The following is a 21,678-nucleotide window of genomic DNA, read 5'->3' as shown; positions in this document are numbered from 1 at the left end:
TCCGTGTGCCGCGGCGAGGGGCTTCCCTGCCCACCTGACTAGTCAGCCTGGCTTTACAGTATGGACACATTTCCAACAGGCAGAACACAACTTGTCCATTATGGATGGATATCAAGCGGATTTGATCGGGAATATATATACTTTTTTGGGAAAACAAGTAGGATAATCAATTTTGTGATAACAGTTTTATCAGCTTGCTAGTAGAATATGCCTGCTTAAATCGCCTATTTAAATGCCAGAAAAGCCGTATGACAGTGCCACCCAGCCAAAAGATGTCTTGTCCAGTCGGCCACTAGGAAACGGTTACTGTAGCTGCATTAAAATCAGATTTTCCTCGTTGAATGCGATGACAACTCAATATGTAGCACAGTTCATTTACAGTCGATTAAAACCCTACAACGTTTAGGCAATTTAATAAGAATAAGGTAGCTAGTTAGGTGATAAGAAAGTATACAGACAACGGTAGCTATTTTACTAGTTGAAATTAGATTGTATTTGTTGTTGTTGCACTGCCTGGGGACCTTCTATTGGACAATCACGGTTAGGTCATTATCTAGTTAAGTTCCTCGTCAATATCAACTATTAAAGCTGGGAAACATTTTAATCATCCCGTCCTATTTTATTTGGATAATGTTGGATTTGATAGTCCGGGCGAATGTATTCGTTTAACATTAGTTTACGGAGTTTTTGGAGAAACCGCTCGTCCCAAATGACCCCACCAGCCATGGCAGTCCTGTGCCCAACGTCGGCGCTGTCACTGGGGCTGTACATCATCCTGCTCCTCAGTCCCGTTACTGGTAAGTCTCCTTTACCTCCATTTACCCAGCTAGTTTATTCAAATCGATTAAATAAATATACATACACACTAATTCATTTCCATATGATCTAATTGGAAAATAGATTTTGAGTTCCCCATCTCCCTTCCTATAGCTAACTAGCCCTAGTTAGTAAATCAAATCAAGTCTAATTTTATTTGTCTCATTCACATGGTTAGCAGATGTTAATGCGAGTGTAGCGAAATGCTTGTGCTTCTAGTTCCGACAACGAGTAATGTAACCTAACAATTCCACAACTACTACCTTATACACACAAGTGTAAAGGGATAAAGAATATGTACATAAAGATATATGAATGAGTGATGGTACAGAACGGCATAGGCAAGATGCAGTAGATGGTATAGAGTACAGTATATACACTGTTACTGCAATTTCACAATGTGTCTGCTTTTATTAATGGGATCTGTTGACCATGACCTGTGAATGAATGGCTAGCCGTGTCATCTCAAGTCAAGACATTACACCGGCACTGAGAATATGATATTGGCAAGCCACAGCAACAATGCTAGCCTGTCATCCATACATGGGTTCTATTGATAGGTTATTGATCTGATGGATGGTGAAAGCCTGGTATTATAGGCAATATTGAGATTGGATATTCAGAAAAGGCTCTGATCTACCCGAGATGCTAGTGCCGCTTTGGTTGAAAGTGCTGGAGGCCTATCTGCTGTCAGGAGCCTCCTCAGAGAACATTCAAATGTCTTCCAACTTACTACCATGATGGTAAAGAAAATTAATTTAAAAAAAAACTTCTGAGAGTTGAGAGGCTTCAGGAAGCTCTAATTCTACACATTTAGTGTTCAGCCTTGACATGGCTCCTGAGTGGCCCAGCGGTCTAAGGCCCTGGTTCTAAGACCCCGGTTCCATTCCAGGCTGTATCACAGCGGTCTAAGGCCCTGGTTCTAAAGCCCCGGTTCCATTCCAGGCTGTATCCCAGCGGTCTAAGACCCCGGTTCCATTCCAGGCTGTATCACAGCAGTCTAAGGCCCTGGTTCCATTCCAGTCTGTATCACAGCAGTCTAAGGCCCTGGTTCCATTCCAGTCTGTATCACAGCGGTCTAAGGCCCTGGTTCTAAGACCCTGGTTCCATTCCATTCTGTATAACAGCGATCTAAGACCCTGGTTCTAAGACCCCGGTTCCATTCCAGGCTGTATCACAGCAGTCTAAGGCCCTGGTTCTAAGACCCCGGTTCTAAGGCCCTGGTTCCATTCCAGGCTGCATCACAGCAGTCTAAGGCCCCGGTTCCATTCCAGGCTGTATCACAACCGGCCGCGATTAGGAGTCCCATAGGGCGGCGCACAATTGGCCCGGCGACTTCCGGGTTTGGCCGGTGTAGGCCGTCATTGTAAATAAGAATTAGTTCTTAACTGACTTGCCTAGTTAAATATAGTGCACTAATTTTAACCAGAACCCAATGGCCAATGGCACCCTATCCCCTATATAGTGCACTACTTTTAACCAGAACCCTATGGCCAATGGCACCCTATCCCCTATATAGTGCACTACTTTTAACCAGAACCCAATGTCACCCTATCCCCTATATAGTGCACTACTTTTAACCAGAACCCTATGGCCAATGGCACCCTATCCCCTATATAGTGCACTACTTTTAACCAGAACCCTATGGCCAATGGCACCCTATCCTCTATATAGTGCACTACTTTTAACCTGAACCCTATGGCCAATGGCACCCTATCCCCTATATAGTGCACTACTTTTAACCAGAACCCAATGGCCAATGGCACCCTATCCCCTATATAGTGCACTACTTTTAACCAGAACCCAATGGCCAATGGCACCCTATCCCCTATATAGTGCACTACTTTTAACCAGAACCCAATGGCCAATGGCACCCTATCCCCTATATAGTGTTGAGGAGAAGTATAATAATAATTTTCCATTTAACAGACTATTTTATCCAAAGCAGTCAGTCAGGAGTGATGCTGAAGACAGTCTAAAGCCCTCTGGACCTCTGTACCTCTGGACCTCTGGACCTCACAGCCAGTTCCACTGTGTTGTTTTCATTGTTCCTCTAATCAGGGCCTGATTTAGACCTGGGACACCAGGTGGGTGATTCCCCTCTAATCAAGGACTGCTTTAGACCTGGGACACCAGGTGGGTGATTCCCCTTTAATCAGGGCCTGATTTAGACCTGGGACACCAGGTGGGTGATTCCCCTCTAATCAGGGACTGATTTAGACCTGGGACACCAGGTGGGTGATTCCCCTCTAATCAGGGCCTGATTTAGACCTGGGAGACCAGGTGGGTGATTCCCCTCTAATCAGGGACTGATTTAAACCTGGGGACACCAGGTGGGTGATTCCCCTCTAATCAGGGCCTGATTTAGACCTGGGAGACCAGGTGGGTGATTCCCCTCTAATCAGGGACTGATTTAAACCTGGGGACACCAGGTGGGTGATTCCCCTCTAATCAGGGCCTGATTTAGACCTGGGACACCAGGTGGGTGATTCCCCTCTAAACAAGCACTGATTTAGATCTGGGACACTAGGTGAGTGATTCCCCTCTAATCAGGGACTGATTTAGACCTGGGACACCAGGTGGATGATTCCCCTCCAATCAGGGACTGATTTAGACCTGCAACACCAGGTGGGTGATTCCCCTCCAATCAGGGACTGATTTAGACCTGGGACACCAGGTGGGTGATTCCCCTCCAATCAGGGACTGATTTAGACCTGGGACACCAGGTGGGTGCAACTAATGATCAGGTACAACAGAAAAGCAACAGGTCAGATCTCGTAGGGTAACGGTTGAATAACCCTGCCTCGTAGGATAACGGTTGAATATGCCCTGCCTTGTAGGATAACGGTTGAATACCCCTGCCTCGTAGGGTAACGGTTGAATAACCCTGCCTCGTAGGGTAACAGTTGAATACCCCTGCCTCGTAGGGTAACAGTTGAATATGCCCTGCCTTGTAGGATAACGGTTGAATACCCCTGCCTCGTAGGGTAACGGTTGAATAACCCTGCCTCGTAGGGTAACAGTTGAATATGCCCTGCCTCCCAGGGTAACGGTTGAATACCCCTGCCTCGTAGGGTAACGGTTGAATATGCCCTGCCTTGTAGGATAACGGTTGAATACCCCTGCCTCATAGGGTAATGGTTGAATACCCTTGCCTCGTAGTGTAATGGTTGAATACCCCTGCCTTGTAGGGTAACGGTTGAATAACCCTGCCTCGTAGGGTAACGGTTGAATACCCCTGCCTCCCAGGGTAACGGTTGAATACCCCTGCCTCGTAGGGTAACGTCTGAATTACCCTGGTCTAAAGGATAAGCTAATGCTGAGAATGTCAGCCATGTTGAATATGATCATTTATCACTCACTCATTTATCACACCATTTTCTCTTCTTGACAGTTTCTCCCCCAGTCACTGAGAAAATGGTGACGGGGCAATTTACAGTATTTTCTTCCTCTATCAGCAGCATACCAGGACCCCACAGCAACTCCAAAACAAACCATATCAGCAATATTTGGGATGGTCTCTCCATGACGAAATGGTGGCCTCCTGATAGTAGCTGATGAGGTAGAGCAGTAAAACTCCAGACGACATGCCAAGAGAGGAGATGGAATGGGGTTGGAGTCCAAAATGGCCACCTACTCCCTATATAGTGCACTACTTTTGACCAGATTATCCCAAATGGCACCATATAATTTCCCCTTTGTTGTTCCCTATGAAGGGAAATGGTGTTGAAGGACCACATTTTTGTAGATGTTAGGCATGTGACAAAACATTTGTTTTTTACTTTCATGTTTAAATCGTCTTTCTGTTAAAACGTCGAGGAATAAAATCACAATTTATAATTTAATATAATTCATATTTTAATTCACAATGCTGCTGACAGCAATGGTTTGGGTCTCAGCAACGGTCTCAGCAACGGTTTGTGTCTCAGCAACGGTTTGGGTCTCAGCAACGGTTTGGGTCTCAGCAACGGTTTGTGTCTCAGCAACGGTTTGTGTCTCAGCAACGATCTCAGCAACGGTTTGTGTCTCAGCAACGGTCTCAGCAACGGTTTGTGTCTCAGCAACGGTTTGGGTCTCAGCAACGGTTTGGGTCTCAGCAACGGTTTGGGTCTCAGCAACGGTTTGTGTCTCAGCAACGGTTTGTGTCTCAGCAACGGTCTCAGCAACGGTTTGTGTCTCATCAACGGTTTGTGTCTCAGCAACGGTCTCAGCAACGGTTTGTGTCTCAGCAACCGTCTCAGCAACGGTCTCAGCAACGGTCTGGGTCTCAGCAACGGTCTCAGCAACGGTTTGTGTCTCAGCAACGGTCTCAGCAACGGTCTCAGCAACGGTTTAGGTCTCAGCAACGGTCTCAGCAACGGTTTGGGTCTCAGCAACGGTTTGGGTCTCAGCAACGGTCTCAGCAATGGTTTGGGTCTCAGCAACGGTCTCAGCAATGGTTTGTGTCTCAGCAATGGTTTGTGTCTCAGCAACGGTCTCAGCAATGGTTTGGGTCTCAGCAACGGTCTCAGCAACGGTCTGGGTCTCAGCAACGGTTTGGGTCTCAGCAATGGTTTGGGTCTCAGCAACGGTTTGGGTCTCAGAAACGGTCTCAGCAACGGTTTGTGTCTCAGCAACGGTCTCAGCAATGGTTTGGGTCTCAGCAACGGTCTCAGCAATGGTTTGTGTCTCAGCAATGGTTTGTGTCTCAGCAACGGTCTCAGCAATGGTTTGGGTCTCAGCAACGGTCTCAGCAACGGTCTCAGCAACGGTCTCAGCAACGGTCTGGGTCTCAGCAACGGTTTGGGTCTCAGCAACGGTTTGGGTCTCAGCAACGGTTTGGGTCTCAGCAACGGTCTCAGCAATGGTTTGGGTCTCAGCAACGGTTTGGGTCTCAGCAACGGTTTGTGTCTCAGCAACGGTTTGGGTCTCAGCAACGGTTTGGGTCTCAGCAACGGTTTGTGTCTCAGCAACGGTTTGGGTCTCAGCAACGGTTTGGGTCTCAGCAAGGGTCTCAGCAACGGTTTGGGTCTCAGCAACGGTTTGGGTCTCAGCAACGGTCTCAGCAACGGTTTGTGTCTCAGCAACGGTCTCAGCAACGGTTTGGTTCTCAGCATCGGTTTGGGTCACAGAAACGGTTTGGGTCTCTGCAACGGTTTGGGTCTCAGCAATGGTTTGGGTCTCAGCAACGGTTTGTGTCTCAGCTACGGGTCTCAGCAACGGTTTGGGTCTCAGCAACGGTCTCAGCAACGGTTTGGGTCTCAGCAACGGTCTCAGCAATGGTTTGGGTCTCAGCAATAGTTTGGGTCTCAGCAACGGTCTCAGCAACGGTTTGGGTCTCAGCAACGGTTTGGGTCTCAGCAATGATCTCAGCAACGGTTTGGGTCTCAGCAACGGTTTGAGTCTCAGCAACGGTTTGGGTCACAGCAACGGTTTGGGTCTCAGCAACGGTGTGGGTATAAGCAACGGTTTGGGTCTCAGCAACGGTCTCAGCAACGGTCTCAGCAACGGTTTGGGTCTCAGCAACGGTTTGGGTCTCAGCAACGGTTTGTGTCTCAGCAACGGTTTGGGTCTCAGCAAGGGTCTCAGCAACGGTTTGGGTCTCAGCAACGGTTTGGGTCTCAGCAACGGTCTCAGCAACGGTTTGTGTCTCAGCAACGGTCTCAGCAACGGTTTGGGTCTCAGCATCGGTTTGGGTCACAGAAACGGTTTGGGTCTCTGCAACGGTTTGGGTCTCAGCAATGGTTTGGGTCTCAGCAACGGTTTGTGTCTCAGCTACGGTTTGGGTCTCAGCAACGGTCTCAGCAACGGTCTCAGCAACGGTTTGGGTCTCAGCAACGGTCTCAGCAACGGTTTGTGTCTCAGCAACGGTTTGGGTCTCAGCAAAGGTTTGTGTCTCAGCAACGGTCTCAGCAACGGTTTGGGTCTCAGCAACGGTCTCAGCAACGGTCTCAGCAACGGTTTGGGTCTCAGCAACGGTTTGGGTCTCAGCAACGGTTTGGGTCTCAGCAACGGTTTGGGTCTCAGCAACGGTTTGGGTCTCAGCAACGGTTTGTGTCTCAGCAACGGTTTGGGTCTCAGCAACGGTTTGTGTCTCAGCAACGGTTTGGGTCTCAGGAACGGTTTGGGTCTCAGCAACGGTTTGGGTCTCAGCAACGGTTTGGTTCTCAGCAACGGTTTGGGTCTCAGCAACGGTCTCAGCAACGGTTTGGGTCTCAGCAACGGTCTAAGCAATGGTTTGGGTCTCAGCAATGGTTTGGGTCTCAGCAATGATCTCAGCAACGGTTTGGGTCTCAGCAACGGTTTGGGTCTCAGCAACGGTTTGGGTCACAGCAACGGTTTGGGTCTCAGCAACGGTTTGTGTCTCAGCAACGGTTTGTGTCTCAGCAACGGTCTCAGCAACGGTTTGTGTCTCATCAACGGTTTGTGTCTCAGCAACGGTCTCAGCAACGGTTTGTGTCTCAGCAACCGTCTCAGCAACGGTCTCAGCAACGGTCTGGGTCTCAGCAACGGTCTCAGCAACGGTTTGTGTCTCAGCAACGGTCTCAGCAACGGTCTCAGCAACGGTTTAGGTCTCAGCAACGGTCTCAGCAACGGTTTGGGTCTCAGCAACGGTTTGGGTCTCAGCAACGGTCTCAGCAATGGTTTGGGTCTCAGCAACGGTCTCAGCAATGGTTTGTGTCTCAGCAATGGTTTGTGTCTCAGCAACGGTCTCAGCAATGGTTTGGGTCTCAGCAACGGTCTCAGCAACGGTCTGGGTCTCAGCAACGGTTTGGGTCTCAGCAATGGTTTGGGTCTCAGCAACGGTTTGGGTCTCAGAAACGGTCTCAGCAACGGTTTGTGTCTCAGCAACGGTCTCAGCAATGGTTTGGGTCTCAGCAACGGTCTCAGCAATGGTTTGTGTCTCAGCAATGGTTTGTGTCTCAGCAACGGTCTCAGCAATGGTTTGGGTCTCAGCAACGGTCTCAGCAACGGTCTCAGCAACGGTCTCAGCAACGGTCTGGGTCTCAGCAACGGTTTGGGTCTCAGCAACGGTTTGGGTCTCAGCAACGGTTTGGGTCTCAGCAACGGTCTCAGCAATGGTTTGGGTCTCAGCAACGGTTTGGGTCTCAGCAACGGTTTGTGTCTCAGCAACGGTTTGGGTCTCAGCAACGGTTTGGGTCTCAGCAACGGTTTGTGTCTCAGCAACGGTTTGGGTCTCAGCAACGGTTTGGGTCTCAGCAAGGGTCTCAGCAACGGTTTGGGTCTCAGCAACGGTTTGGGTCTCAGCAACGGTCTCAGCAACGGTTTGTGTCTCAGCAACGGTCTCAGCAACGGTTTGGTTCTCAGCATCGGTTTGGGTCACAGAAACGGTTTGGGTCTCTGCAACGGTTTGGGTCTCAGCAATGGTTTGGGTCTCAGCAACGGTTTGTGTCTCAGCTACGGGTCTCAGCAACGGTTTGGGTCTCAGCAACGGTCTCAGCAACGGTTTGGGTCTCAGCAACGGTCTCAGCAATGGTTTGGGTCTCAGCAATAGTTTGGGTCTCAGCAACGGTCTCAGCAACGGTTTGGGTCTCAGCAACGGTTTGGGTCTCAGCAATGATCTCAGCAACGGTTTGGGTCTCAGCAACGGTTTGAGTCTCAGCAACGGTTTGGGTCACAGCAACGGTTTGGGTCTCAGCAACGGTGTGGGTATAAGCAACGGTTTGGGTCTCAGCAACGGTCTCAGCAACGGTCTCAGCAACGGTTTGGGTCTCAGCAACGGTTTGGGTCTCAGCAACGGTTTGTGTCTCAGCAACGGTTTGGGTCTCAGCAAGGGTCTCAGCAACGGTTTGGGTCTCAGCAACGGTTTGGGTCTCAGCAACGGTCTCAGCAACGGTTTGTGTCTCAGCAACGGTCTCAGCAACGGTTTGGGTCTCAGCATCGGTTTGGGTCACAGAAACGGTTTGGGTCTCTGCAACGGTTTGGGTCTCAGCAATGGTTTGGGTCTCAGCAACGGTTTGTGTCTCAGCTACGGTTTGGGTCTCAGCAACGGTCTCAGCAACGGTCTCAGCAACGGTTTGGGTCTCAGCAACGGTCTCAGCAACGGTTTGTGTCTCAGCAACGGTTTGGGTCTCAGCAAAGGTTTGTGTCTCAGCAACGGTCTCAGCAACGGTTTGGGTCTCAGCAACGGTCTCAGCAACGGTCTCAGCAACGGTTTGGGTCTCAGCAACGGTTTGGGTCTCAGCAACGGTTTGGGTCTCAGCAACGGTTTGGGTCTCAGCAACGGTTTGGGTCTCAGCAACGGTTTGTGTCTCAGCAACGGTTTGGGTCTCAGCAACGGTTTGTGTCTCAGCAACGGTTTGGGTCTCAGGAACGGTTTGGGTCTCAGCAACGGTTTGGGTCTCAGCAACGGTTTGGTTCTCAGCAACGGTTTGGGTCTCAGCAACGGTCTCAGCAACGGTTTGGGTCTCAGCAACGGTCTAAGCAATGGTTTGGGTCTCAGCAATGGTTTGGGTCTCAGCAACGGTCTCAGCAACGGTTTGGGTCTCAGCAACGGTTTGGGTCTCAGCAATGATCTCAGCAACGGTTTGGGTCTCAGCAACGGTTTGGGTCTCAGCAACGGTTTGGGTCACAGCAACGGTTTGGGTCTCAGCAATGGTTTGGGTATAAGCAACGGTTTGGGTCTCAGCAACGGTCTCAGCAACGGTTTGGGTCTCAGCAACGGTCTCAGCAATGGTTTGGGTCTCAGCAATGGTTTGGGTCTCAGCAACGGTCTCAGCAACGGTTTGGGTCTCAGCAACGGTTTGGGTCTCAGCAATGGTCTCAGCAACGGTTTCAGCAACGGTCTCAGCAACGGTCTCAGCAACGGTCTCAGCAACGGTTTGTGTCTCAGCAACGGTTTGGGTCTCAGCAACGGTCTCGGCAACGGTCTCAGCAACGGTTTGGGTCTCAGCAACGGTTTGTGTCTCAGCAACGGTTTGTGTCTCAGCAACGGTCTAAGCAACGGTTTGTGTCTCAGTAACGGTCTCAGCAACGGTTTGGGTCTCAGCAACGGTTTGGGTCTCAGCAACGGTTTGGGTCTCAGCAATGGTTTTGGTCTCAGCAACGGTTTGTGTCTCAGCAACGGTTTGGGTCTCAGCAACGGTTTGGGTCTCAGCAACGGTCTCAGCAACGGTTTGGGTCTCAGCAACGGTCTCAGCAACGGTTTGGGTCTCAGCAACGGTTTGGGTCTCAGCAACGGTCTCAGCAACGGTCTCAGCAACGGTCTCAGCAACGGTTTGTGTCTCAGCAACGGTTTGGGTCTCAGCAACGGTTTGTGTCTCAGCAACGGTCTCAGCAACGGTTTGGGTCAAAGCAACGGACTCAGCAACGGTCTCAGCAACGGTTTGGGTCTCAGCAATGGTTTGTTTCTCAGCAACGGTTTGTGTCTCAGCAACGGTTTGGGTCTCAGCAACGGTCTCAGCAACGGTTTGTGTCTCAGCAACGGTTTGGGTCTCAGCAAAGGTTTGTGTCTCAGCAACGGTCTCAGCAACGGTTTGGGTCTCAGCAACGGTCTCAGCAACGGTCTCAGCAACGGTTTGGGTCTCAGCAACGGTTTGGGTCTCAGCAACGGTTTGGGTCTCAGCAACGGTTTGTGTCTCTGCAACGGTTTGGGTCTCAGCAACGGTTTGTGTCTCAGCAACGGTTTGTGTCTCAGCAACGGTTTGTGTCTCAGCAACGGTTTGGGTCTCTGCAACGGTTTGGGTCTCAGCAACGGTTTGGACCTCAGCAACGGTTTGGGTCTCAGCAACGGTTTGGGTCTCAGCAACGGTCTCAGCAACGGTTTGGGTCTCAGCAACGGTCTCAGCAATGGTTTGGGTCTCAGCAATAGTTTGGGTCTCAGCAACGGTCTCAGCAACGGTTTGGGTCTCAGCAACGGTTTGGGTCTCAGCAATGATCTCAGCAACGGTTTGGGTCTCAGCAACGGTTTGGGTCACAGCAACGGTTTGGGTCTCAGCAACGGTCTCAGCAACGGTCTCAGCAACGGTTTGGGTCTCAGCAACGGTTTGGGTCTCAGCAACGGTTTGTGTCTCAGCAACGGTTTGGGTCTCAGCAAGGGTCTCAGCAACGGTTTGGGTCTCAGCAACGGTTTGGGTCTCAGCAACGGTCTCAGCAACGGTTTGTGTCTCAGCAACGGTCTCAGCAACGGTTTGGGTCTCAGCATCGGTTTGGGTCACAGAAACGGTTTGGGTCTCTGCAACGATTTGGGTCTCAGCAATGGTTTGGGTCTCAGCAACGGTTTGTGTCTCAGCTACGGTTTGGGTCTCAGCAACGGTCTCAGCAACGGTCTCAGCAACGGTTTGGGTCTCAGCAACGGTCTCAGCAACGGTTTGTGTCTCAGCAACGGTTTGGGTCTCAGCAAAGGTTTGTGTCTCAGCAACGGTCTCAGCAACGGTTTGGGTCTCAGCAACGGTCTCAGCAACGGTCTCAGCAACGGTTTGGGTCTCAGCAACGGTTTGGGTCTCAGCAACGGTTTGGGTCTCAGCAACGGTTTGTGTCTCAGCAACGGTTTGGGTCTCAGCAACGGTTTGTGTCTCAGCAACGGTTTGGGTCTCAGCAACGGTTTGTGTCTCAGCAACGGTTTGGGTCTCAGGAACGGTTTGGGTCTCAGCAACGGTTTGGTTCTCAGCAACGGTTTGGGTCTCAGCAACGGTCTCAGCAACGGTTTGGGTCTCAGCAACGGTCTAAGCAATGGTTTGGGTCTCAGCAATGGTTTGGGTCTCAGCAACGGTCTCAGCAACGGTTTGGGTCTCAGCAACGGTTTGGGTCTCAGCAATGATCTCAGCAACGGTTTGGGTCTCAGCAACGGTTTGGGTCTCAGCAACGGTTTGGGTCACAGCAACGGTTTGGGTCTCAGCAATGGTTTGGGTATAAGCAACGGTTTGGGTCTCAGCAACGGTCTCAGCAACGGTTTGGGTCTCAGCAACGGTCTCAGCAATGGTTTGGGTCTCAGCAATGGTTTGGGTCTCAGCAACGGTCTCAGCAACGGTTTGGGTCTCAGCAACGGTTTGGGTCTCAGCAATGGTCTCAGCAACGGTTTCAGCAACGGTCTCAGCAACGGTCTCAGCAACGGTCTCAGCGACGGTTTGGGTCTCAGCAACAGTTTGTGTCTCAGCAACGGTTTGTGTCTCAGCAACGGTTTGGGTCTCAGCAACGGTCTCAGCAACGGTTTGGGTCTCAGCAACGGTTTGTGTCTCAGCAACGGTTTGTGTCTCAGCAACGGTCTAAGCAACGGTTTGTGTCTCAGTAACGGTCTCAGCAACGGTTTGGGTCTCAGCAACGGTTTGGGTCTCAGCAATGGTTTTGGTCTCAGCAACGGTTTGTGTCTCAGCAACGGTTTGGGTCTCAGCAACGGTTTGGGTCTCAGCAACGGTCTCAGCAACAGTTTGGGTCTCAGCAACGGTCTCAGCAACGGTTTGGGTCCCAGCAACGGTTTGGGTCTCAGCAACGGTTTGGGTCTCAGCAACGGTTTTTGTCTCAACGGTCTCAGCAACGGTTTGTGTCTCAGCAACGGTTTGGGTCTCAGCAACGGTTTTTGTCTCAGCAACGGTCTCAGCAACGGTTTGGGTCTCAGCAACGGTCTCAGCAACGGTCTCAGCAACGGTCTCAGCAACGGTTTGGGTCTCAGCAACGGTTTGGGTCTCAGCAACGGTTTGTGTCTCAGCAACGGTTTGGGTCTCAGCAATGGTTTGGGTCTCAGCAACGGTTTGGGTCTCAGCAACGCTCTCAGCAACGGTCTCAGCAACGGTCTCAGCAACGGTTTGGGTCTCAGCAACGGTTTGGGTCTCAGCAACGGTTTGGGTCTCAGCAACGGTTTGGGTCTCAGCAACTGTTTGTGTCTCAGCAACGGTTTGGGTCTCAGCAACGGTTTGTGTCTCAGCAACGGTTTGGGTCTCAGCAACGGTTTGTGTCTCAGCAACGGTTTGGGTCTCAGGAACGGTTTGGGTCTCAGCAACGGTTTGGGTCTCAGCAACGGTTTGGTTCTCAGCAACGGTTTGGGTCTCAGCAACGGTCTCAGCAACGGTTTGGGACTCAGCAACGGTCTAAGCAATGGTTTGGGTCTCAGCAATGGTTTGGGTCTCAGCAACGGTCTCAGCAACGGTTTGGGTCTCAGCAACGGTTTGGGTCTCAGCAATGATCTCAGCAACGGTTTGGGTCTCAGCAACGGTTTGGGTCTCAGCAACGGTTTGGGTCACAGCAACGGTTTGGGTCTCAGCAATGGTTTGGGTATAAGCAATGGTTTCGGTCTCAGCAACGGTCTCAGCAACGGTTTGGGTCTCAGCAACGGTCTCAGCAATGGTTTGGGTCTCAGCAATGGTTTGGGTCTCAGCAACGGTCTCAGCAACGGTTTGGGTCTCAGCAACGGTTTGGGTCTCAGCAATGGTCTCAGCAACGGTTTCAGCAACGGTCTCAGCAACGGTTTGGGTCTCAGCAACAGTTTGTGTCTCAGCAACGGTTTGTGTCTCAGCAACGGTTTGGGTCTCAGCAACGGTCTCAGCAACGGTCTCAGCAACGGTTTGGGTCTCAGCAACGGTTTGTGTCTCAGCAACGGTTTGTGTCTCAGCAACGGTCTAAGCAACGGTTTGTGTCTCAGTAACGGTCTCAGCAACGGTTTGGGTCTCAGCAACGGTTTGGGTCTCAGCAACGGTTTGGGTCTCAGCAATGGTTTTGGTCTCAGCAACGGTTTGTGTCTCAGCAACGGTTTGGGTCTCAGCAACGGTTTGGGTCTCAGCAACGGTCTCAGCAACGGTTTGGGTCTCAGCAAAGGTCTCAGCAACGGTTTGGGTCTCAGCAACGGTTTGGGTCTCAGCAACGGTCTCAGCAACGGTCTCAGCAACGGTCTCAGCAACGGTTTGTGTCTCAGCAACGGTTTGGGTCTCAGCAACGGTTTGTGTCTCAGCAACGGTCTCAGCAACGGTTTGGGTCTCAGCAACGGACTCAGCAACGGTCTCAGCAACGGTTTGTGTCTCAGCAACGGTTTGGGTCTCAGCAATGGTTTGGGTCTCAGCAACGGTTTGGGTCTCAGCAACGGTTTGTGTCTCAGCAACGGTTTGGGTCTCAGCAACGGTTTGTGTCTCAGCAACGGTTTGGGTCTCAGCAACGGTTTGGGTCTCAGCAACGGTTTGGGTCTCAGCAACGGTTTGGGTCTCAGCAACGGTTTGGGTCTCAGCAACGGTCTCAGCAACGGTTTGGGTCTCAGCAACGGTCTCAGCAATGGTTTGGGTCTCAGCAATGGTTTGGGTCTCAGCAACGGTCTCAGCAACGGTTTGGGTCTCAGCAACGGTTTGGGTCTCAGCAATGATCTCAGCAACGGTTTGGGTCTCAGCAACGGTTTGGGTCTCAGCAACGGTTTGGGTCACAGCAACGGTTTGGGTCTCAGCAACGGTTTGGGTCTCAGCAACGGATTGGGTATAAGCAACGGTTTGGGTCTCAGCAACGGTCTCAGCAACGGTCTCAGCAACGGTTTGGGTCTCAGCAACGGTTTGGGTCTCTGCAACGGTTTGGGTCTCAGCAACGGTTTGGGTCTCAGCAACGGTTTGGGTCTCAGCAACGGTTTGGGTCTCAGCAACGGTCTCAGCAACGGTTTGGGTCTCAGCAACGGTCTCAGCAATGGTTTGGGTCTCAGCAATGGTTTGGGTCTCAGCAACGGTCTCAGCAACGGTTTGGGTCTCAGCAACGGTTTGGGTCTCAGCAATGATCTCAGCAACGGTTTGGGTCTCAGCAACGGTTTGAGTCTCAGCAACGGTTTGGGTCACAGCAACGGTTTGGGTCTCAGCAACGGTGTGGGTATAAGCAACGGTTTGGGTCTCAGCAACGGTCTCAGCAACGGTCTCAGCAACGGTTTGGGTCTCAGCAACGGTTTGGGTCTCAGCAACGGTTTTTGTCTCAGCAACGGTTTGGGTCTCAGCAAGGGTCTCAGCAACGGTTTGGGTCTCAGCAACGGTTTGGGTCTCAGCAACGGTCTCAGCAACGGTTTGTGTCTCAGCAACGGTTTGTGTCTCAGCAACAGTCTCAGCAACGGTTTGGGTCTCAGCATCGGTTTGGGTCACAGAAACGGTTTGGGTCTCTGCAACGGTTTGGGTCTCAGCAATGGTTTGGGTCTCAGCAACGGTTTGTTTCTCAGCTACGGTTTGGGTCTCAGCAACGGTCTCAGCAACGGTCTCAGCAACGGTTTGGGTCTCAGCAACGGTCTCAGCAACGGTTTGTGTCTCAGCAACGGTTTGGGTCTCAGCAAAGGTTTGTGTCTCAGCAACGGTTTGGGTCTCAGCAACGGTCTCAGCAACGGTCTCAGCAACGGTCTCAGCAACGGTTTGGGTCTCAGCAACGGTTTGGGTCTCAGCAACGGTTTGGGTCTCAGCAACGGTTTGTGTCTCAGCAACGGTTTGGGTCTCAGCAACGGTTTGTGTCTCAGCAACGGTTTGGGTCTCAGCAACGGTTTGGGTCTCAGCAACGGTCTCAGCAACGGTTTGGGTCTCAGCAACGGTCTCAGCAATGGTTTGGGTCTCAGCAATGGTTTGGGTCTCAGCAACGGTCTCAGCAACGGTTTGGGTCTCAGCAACGGTTTGGGTCTCAGCAATGGTCTCAGCAACGGTTTGGGTCTCAGCAACGGTTTGGGTCTCAGCAACGGTCTCAGCAAAGGTCTCAGCAACGGTTTGGGTCTCAGCAACAGTTTGTGTCTCAGCAACGGTTTGTGTCTCAGCAACGGTTTGTGTCTCAGCAACGGTCTCAGCAACGGTCTCAGCAACGGTTTGGGTCTCAGCAACGGTTTGTGTCTCAGCAACGGTTTGTGTCTCAGCAACGGTCTCAGCAACGGTTTATGTCTCAGCAACGGTTTGGGCCTCAGCAACGGTCTAAGCAATGGTTTGGGTCTCAGCAATGGTTTGGGTCTCAGCAACGGTCTCAGCAACGGTTTTGGTCTCAGCAATGATCTCAGCAACAGTTTGGGTCTCAGCAACGGTTTGGGTCTCAGCAACGGTTTGGGTCACAGCAACGGTTTGGGTCTCAGCAACGGTTTGGGTATAAGCAACGGTTTGGGTCTCAGCAACGGTCTCAGCAACGGTTTGGGTCTCAGCAACAGTCTCAGCAATGGTTTGGGTCTCAGCAATGGTTTGGGTCTCAGCAACGGTCTCAGCAACGGTTTGGGTCTCAGCAACGGTTTGGGTCTCAGCAATGGTCTCAGCAACGGTTTGGGTCTCAGCAACGGTTTGGGTCTCAGCAACGGTCTCAGCAACGGTCTCAGCAACGGTCTCAGCAACGGTTTGGGTCTCAGCAACGGTCTCAGCAATGGTTTGGGTCTCAGCAATGGTTTGGGTCTCAGCAACGGTCTAAGCAATGGTTTGGGTCTCAGCAATGGTTTGGGTCTCAGCAACGGTCTCAGCAACGGTTTTGGTCTCAGCAATGATCTCAGCAACAGTTTGGGTCTCAGCAACGGTTTGGGTCTCAGCAACGGTTTGTGTCACAGCAACGGTTTGGGTCTCAGCAACGGTTTGGGTATAAGCAACGGTTTGGGTCTCAGCAACGGTCTCAGCAACGGTTTGGGTCTCAGCAACAGTCTCAGCAATGGTTTGGGTCTCAGCAATGGTTTGGGTCTCAGCAACGGTCTCAGCAACGGTTTGGGTCTCAGCAACGGTTTGGGTCTCAGCAATGGTCGCAGCAACGGTTTGGGTCTCAGCAACGGTTTGGGTCTCAGCAACGGTCTCAGCAACGGTCTCAGCAACGGTCTCAGCAACGGTTTGGGTCTCAGCAACGGTCTCAGCAATGGTTTGGGTCTCAGCAATGGTTTGGGTCTCAGCAACGGTCTCAGCAACGGTTTGGGTCTCAGCAACGGTTTGGGTCTCAGCAATGGTCTCAGCAACGGTTTGGGTCTCAGCAACGGTTTGGGTCTCAGCAACGGTCTCAGCAAAGGTCTCAGCAACGGTTTGGGTCTCAGCAACAGTTTGTGTCTCAGCAACGGTTTGTGTCTCAGCAACGGTTTGGGTCTCAGCAACGGTCTCAGCAACGGTCTCAGCAACGGTTTGGGTCTCAGCAACGGTTTGTGTCTCAGCAACGGTTTGTGTCTCAGCAACGGTCTCAGCAACGGTTTATGTCTCAGCAACGGTTTGTGTCTCAGTAACGGTCTCAGCAACGGTTTGGGTCTCAGCAACGGTTTGTGTCTCAGCAACGGTTTGGGTCTCAGCAACGGTCTCAGCAACGGTTTGGGTCTCAGCAACGGTTTGGGTCTCAGCAACGGTTTGGGTCTCAGCAACGGTTTGTGTCTCAGCAACGGTTTGGGTCTCAGCAACGGTCTCAGCAACGGTTTGGGTCTCAGCAACGGTTTGGGTCTCAGCAACGGTCTCAGCAACGGTCTCAGCAATGGTCTCAGCAACGGTTTGTGTCTCAGCAACGGTTTGGGTCTCAGCGACGGTTTGTGTCTCAGCAACGGTCTCTACAACGGTTTGGGTCTCAGCAACGGTCTCAGCAACGGTCTCAGCAACGGTCTCAGCAACGGTTTGGGTCTCAGCAACGGTTTGTGTCTCAGCAACGGTTTGTGTCTCAGCAACGGTCTCAGCAACGGTTTATGTCTCAGCAACGGTTTGGGCCTCAGCAACGGTCTAAGCAATGGTTTGGGTCTCAGCAATGGTTTGGGTCTCAGCAACGGTCTCAGCAACGGTTTTGGTCTCAGCAATGATCTCAGCAACAGTTTGGGTCTCAGCAACGGTTTGGGTCTCAGCAACGGTTTGGGTCACAGCAACGGTTTGGGTCTCAGCAACGGTTTGGGTATAAGCAACGGTTTGGGTCTCAGCAACGGTCTCAGCAACGGTTTGGGTCTCAGCAACAGTCTCAGCAATGGTTTGGGTCTCAGCAATGGTTTGGGTCTCAGCAACGGTCTCAGCAACGGTTTGGGTCTCAGCAACGGTTTGGGTCTCAGCAATGGTCTCAGCAACGGTTTGGGTCTCAGCAACGGTTTGGGTCTCAGCAACGGTCTCAGCAACGGTCTCAGCAACGGTCTCAGCAACGGTTTGGGTCTCAGCAACGGTCTCAGCAATGGTTTGGGTCTCAGCAATGGTTTGGGTCTCAGCAACGGTCTAAGCAATGGTTTGGGTCTCAGCAATGGTTTGGGTCTCAGCAACGGTCTCAGCAACGGTTTTGGTCTCAGCAATGATCTCAGCAACAGTTTGGGTCTCAGCAACGGTTTGGGTCTCAGCAACGGTTTGGGTCACAGCAACGGTTTGGGTCTCAGCAACGGTTTGGGTATAAGCAACGGTTTGGGTCTCAGCAACGGTCTCAGCAACGGTTTGGGTCTCAGCAACAGTCTCAGCAATGGTTTGGGTCTCAGCAATGGTTTGGGTCTCAGCAACGGTCTCAGCAACGGTTTGGGTCTCAGCAACGGTTTGGGTCTCAGCAATGGTCTCAGCAACGGTTTGGGTCTCAGCAACGGTTTGGGTCTCAGCAACGGTCTCAGCAACGGTCTCAGCAACGGTCTCAGCAACGGTTTGGGTCTCAGCAACGGTCTCAGCAATGGTTTGGGTCTCAGCAATGGTTTGGGTCTCAGCAACGGTCTCAGCAACGGTTTGGGTCTCAGCAACGGTTTGGGTCTCAGCAATGGTCTCAGCAACGGTTTGGGTCTCAGCAACGGTTTGGGTCTCAGCAACGGTCTCAGCAAAGGTCTCAGCAACGGTTTGGGTCTCAGCAACAGTTTGTGTCTCAGCAACGGTTTGTGTCTCAGCAACGGTTTGGGTCTCAGCAACGGTCTCAGCAACGGTCTCAGCAACGGTTTGGGTCTCAGCAACGGTTTGTGTCTCAGCAACGGTTTGTGTCTCAGCAACGGTCTCAGCAACGGTTTATGTCTCAGCAACGGTTTGTGTCTCAGTAACGGTCTCAGCAACGGTTTGGGTCTCAGCAACGGTTTGTGTCTCAGCAACGGTTTGGGTCTCAGCAACGGTCTCAGCAACGGTTTGGGTCTCAGCAACGGTTTGGGTCTCAGCAACGGTTTGGGTCTCAGCAACGGTTTGTGTCTCAGCAACGGTTTGGGTCTCAGCAACGGTCTCAGCAACGGTTTGGGTCTCAGCAACGGTTTGGGTCTCAGCAACGGTCTCAGCAACGGTCTCAGCAATGGTCTCAGCAACGGTTTGTGTCTCAGCAACGGTTTGGGTCTCAGCGACGGTTTGTGTCTCAGCAACGGTCTCTACAACGGTTTGGGTCTCAGCAACGGTCTCAGCAACGGTCTCAGCAACGGTCTCAGCAACGGTTTGGGTCTCAGCAACGGTTTGGGTCTCAGCAACGGTTTGTGTCTCAGCAACGGTTTGTGTCTCAGCAACGGTTTGGGTCTCAGCAACGGTCTCAGCAACGGTTTGTGTCTCAGCAACGGTCTCAGCAACGGTTTGGGTCTCAGCATCGGTTTGGGTCTCAGCAGCGGTTTGGGTCTCAGCAACGGTTTGGGTCTCAGCAACGGTTTGGGTCTCAGCAACGGTCTCAGCAACGGTTTGGGTCTCAGCAACGGTCTCAGCAACGGTTTGGGTCTCAGCAAGGGTCTCAGCAACGGTTTGGGTCTCAGCAACGGTTTGGGTCTCAGCAACGGTCTCAGCAACGGTTTGTGTCTCAGCAACGGTCTCAGCAACGGTTTGGGTCTCAGCATCGGTTTGGGTCTCAGCAGCGGTTTGGGTCTCAGCAACGGTTTGGGTCTCAGCAACGGTTTGGGTCTCAGCAACGGTCTCAGCAACGGTTTGGGTCTCAGCAACGGTCTCAGCAACGGTTTGGGTCTCAGCAATGGTCTCAGCAACGGTTTGGGTCTCAGCAACGGTTTGGGTCTCAGCAACGGTCTCAGCAACGGTCTCAGCAACGGTTTGGGTCTCAGCAACGGTCTCAGCAATGGTTTGGGTCTCAGCAATGGTTTGGGTCTCAGCAACGGTCTCAGCAACGGTTTGGGTCTCAGCAATGGTCTCAGCAACGGTTTGGGTCTCAGCAACGGTTTGGGTCTCAGCAACGGTCTCAGCAAAGGTCTCAGCAACGGTTTGGGTCTCAGCAACAGTTTGTGTCTCAGCAACGGTTTGTGTCTCAGCAACGGTTTGGGTCTCAGCAACGGTCTCAGCAACGGTCTCAGCAACGGTTTGGGTCTCAGCAACGGTTTGTGTCTCAGCAACGGTTTGTGTCTCAGCAACGGTCTCAGCAACGGTTTATGTCTCAGCAACGGTTTGTGTCTCAGTAACGGTCTCAGCAACGGTTTGGGTCTCAGCAACGGTTTGGGTCTCAGCAACGGTTTGGGTCTCTGCAACGGTTTGGGTCTCAGCAATGGTTTGGGTCTCAGCAACGGTTTGTGTCTCAGCAACGGTTTGTGTCTCAGCAACGGTTTGGGTCTCAGCAACGGTCTCAGCAACGGTTTGGGTCTCAGCAACGGTTTGGGTCTCAGCAACGGTCTCAGCAACGGTCTCAGCAATGGTCTCAGCAACGGTTTGTGTCTCAGCAACGGTTTGGGTCTCAGCGACGGTTTGTGTCTCAGCAACGGTCTCAGCAACGGTTTGGGTCTCAGCAACGGTCTCAGCAACGGTCTCAGCAACGGTCTCAGCAACGGTCTCAGCAACGGTTTGGGTCTCAGCAACGGTTTGGGTCTCAGCAACGGTTTGTGTCTCAGCAACGGTTTGTGTCTCAGCAACGGTTTGTGTCTCAGCAACGGTTTGTGTCTCAGCAACGGTTTGGGTCTCAGCAACGGTCTCAGCAATGGTTTGGGTCTCAGCAATGGTTTGGGTCTCAGCAACGGTCTCAGCAACGGTTTGGGTCTCAGCAACGGTTTGGGTCTCAGCAATGGTCTCAGCAACGGTTTGGGTCTCAGCAACGGTTTGGGTCTCAGCAACGGTCTCAGCAAAGGTCTCAGCAACGGTTTGGGTCTCAGCAACAGTTTGTGTCTCAGCAACGGTTTGTGTCTCAGCAACGGTTTGTGTCTCAGCAACGGTCTCAGCAACGGTCTCAGCAACGGTTTGGGTCTCAGCAACGGTTTGTGTCTCAGCAACGGTTTGTGTCTCAGCAACGGTCTCAGCAACGGTTTATGTCTCAGCAACGGTTTGGGCCTCAGCAACGGTCTAAGCAATGGTTTGGGTCTCAGCAATGGTTTGGGTCTCAGCAACGGTCTCAGCAACGGTTTTGGTCTCAGCAATGATCTCAGCAACAGTTTGGGTCTCAGCAACGGTTTGGGTCTCAGCAACGGTTTGGGTCACAGCAACGGTTTGGGTCTCAGCAACGGTTTGGGTATAAGCAACGGTTTGGGTCTCAGCAACGGTCTCAGCAACGGTTTGGGTCTCAGCAACAGTCTCAGCAATGGTTTGGGTCTCAGCAATGGTTTGGGTCTCAGCAACGGTCTCAGCAACGGTTTGGGTCTCAGCAACGGTTTGGGTCTCAGCAATGGTCTCAGCAACGGTTTGGGTCTCAGCAACGGTTTGGGTCTCAGCAACGGTCTCAGCAACGGTCTCAGCAACGGTCTCAGCAACGGTTTGGGTCTCAGCAACGGTCTCAGCAATGGTTTGGGTCTCAGCAATGGTTTGGGTCTCAGCAACGGTCTCAGCAACGGTTTGGGTCTCAGCAACGGTTTGGGTCTCAGCAATGGTCTCAGCAACGGTTTGGGTCTCAGCAACGGTTTGGGTCTCAGCAACGGTCTCAGCAAAGGTCTCAGCAACGGTTTGGGTCTCAGCAACAGTTTGTGTCTCAGCAACGGTTTGTGTCTCAGCAACGGTTTGGGTCTCAGCAACGGTCTCAGCAACGGTCTCAGCAACGGTTTGGGTCTCAGCAACGGTTTGTGTCTCAGCAACGGTTTGTGTCTCAGCAACGGTCTCAGCAACGGTTTATGTCTCAGCAACGGTTTGTGTCTCAGTAACGGTCTCAGCAACGGTTTGGGTCTCAGCAACGGTTTGTGTC

At 52.0% G+C, this 21,678-nt stretch overlaps 1 protein-coding gene across 1 annotated transcript in view; it reads left to right on the top strand.

Annotated features, from left to right (window-relative positions):
* The first annotated feature begins 724 nt into the window (after positions 1-724).
* Positions 725-21,678, top strand: part of LOC139386378 (bone morphogenetic protein receptor type-2-like) — a 133,797-nt gene continuing 112,843 nt past the window's right edge. The window contains exon 1 of the mRNA XM_071131925.1: positions 725-797. Coding sequence (XP_070988026.1) covers positions 725-797 — 73 coding nt within the window. The remainder of the gene's footprint in view (positions 798-21,678) is intronic.

Source organism: Oncorhynchus clarkii, chromosome 3, assembly GCF_045791955.1.
Source record: "Oncorhynchus clarkii lewisi isolate Uvic-CL-2024 chromosome 3, UVic_Ocla_1.0, whole genome shotgun sequence".
In the NCBI taxonomy this organism is placed as follows: Eukaryota; Metazoa; Chordata; class Actinopteri; order Salmoniformes; family Salmonidae; genus Oncorhynchus; species Oncorhynchus clarkii.
Note: the sequence above shows the minus strand (reverse complement) of the source record. Positions and strands in the feature narration are given on the sequence as shown.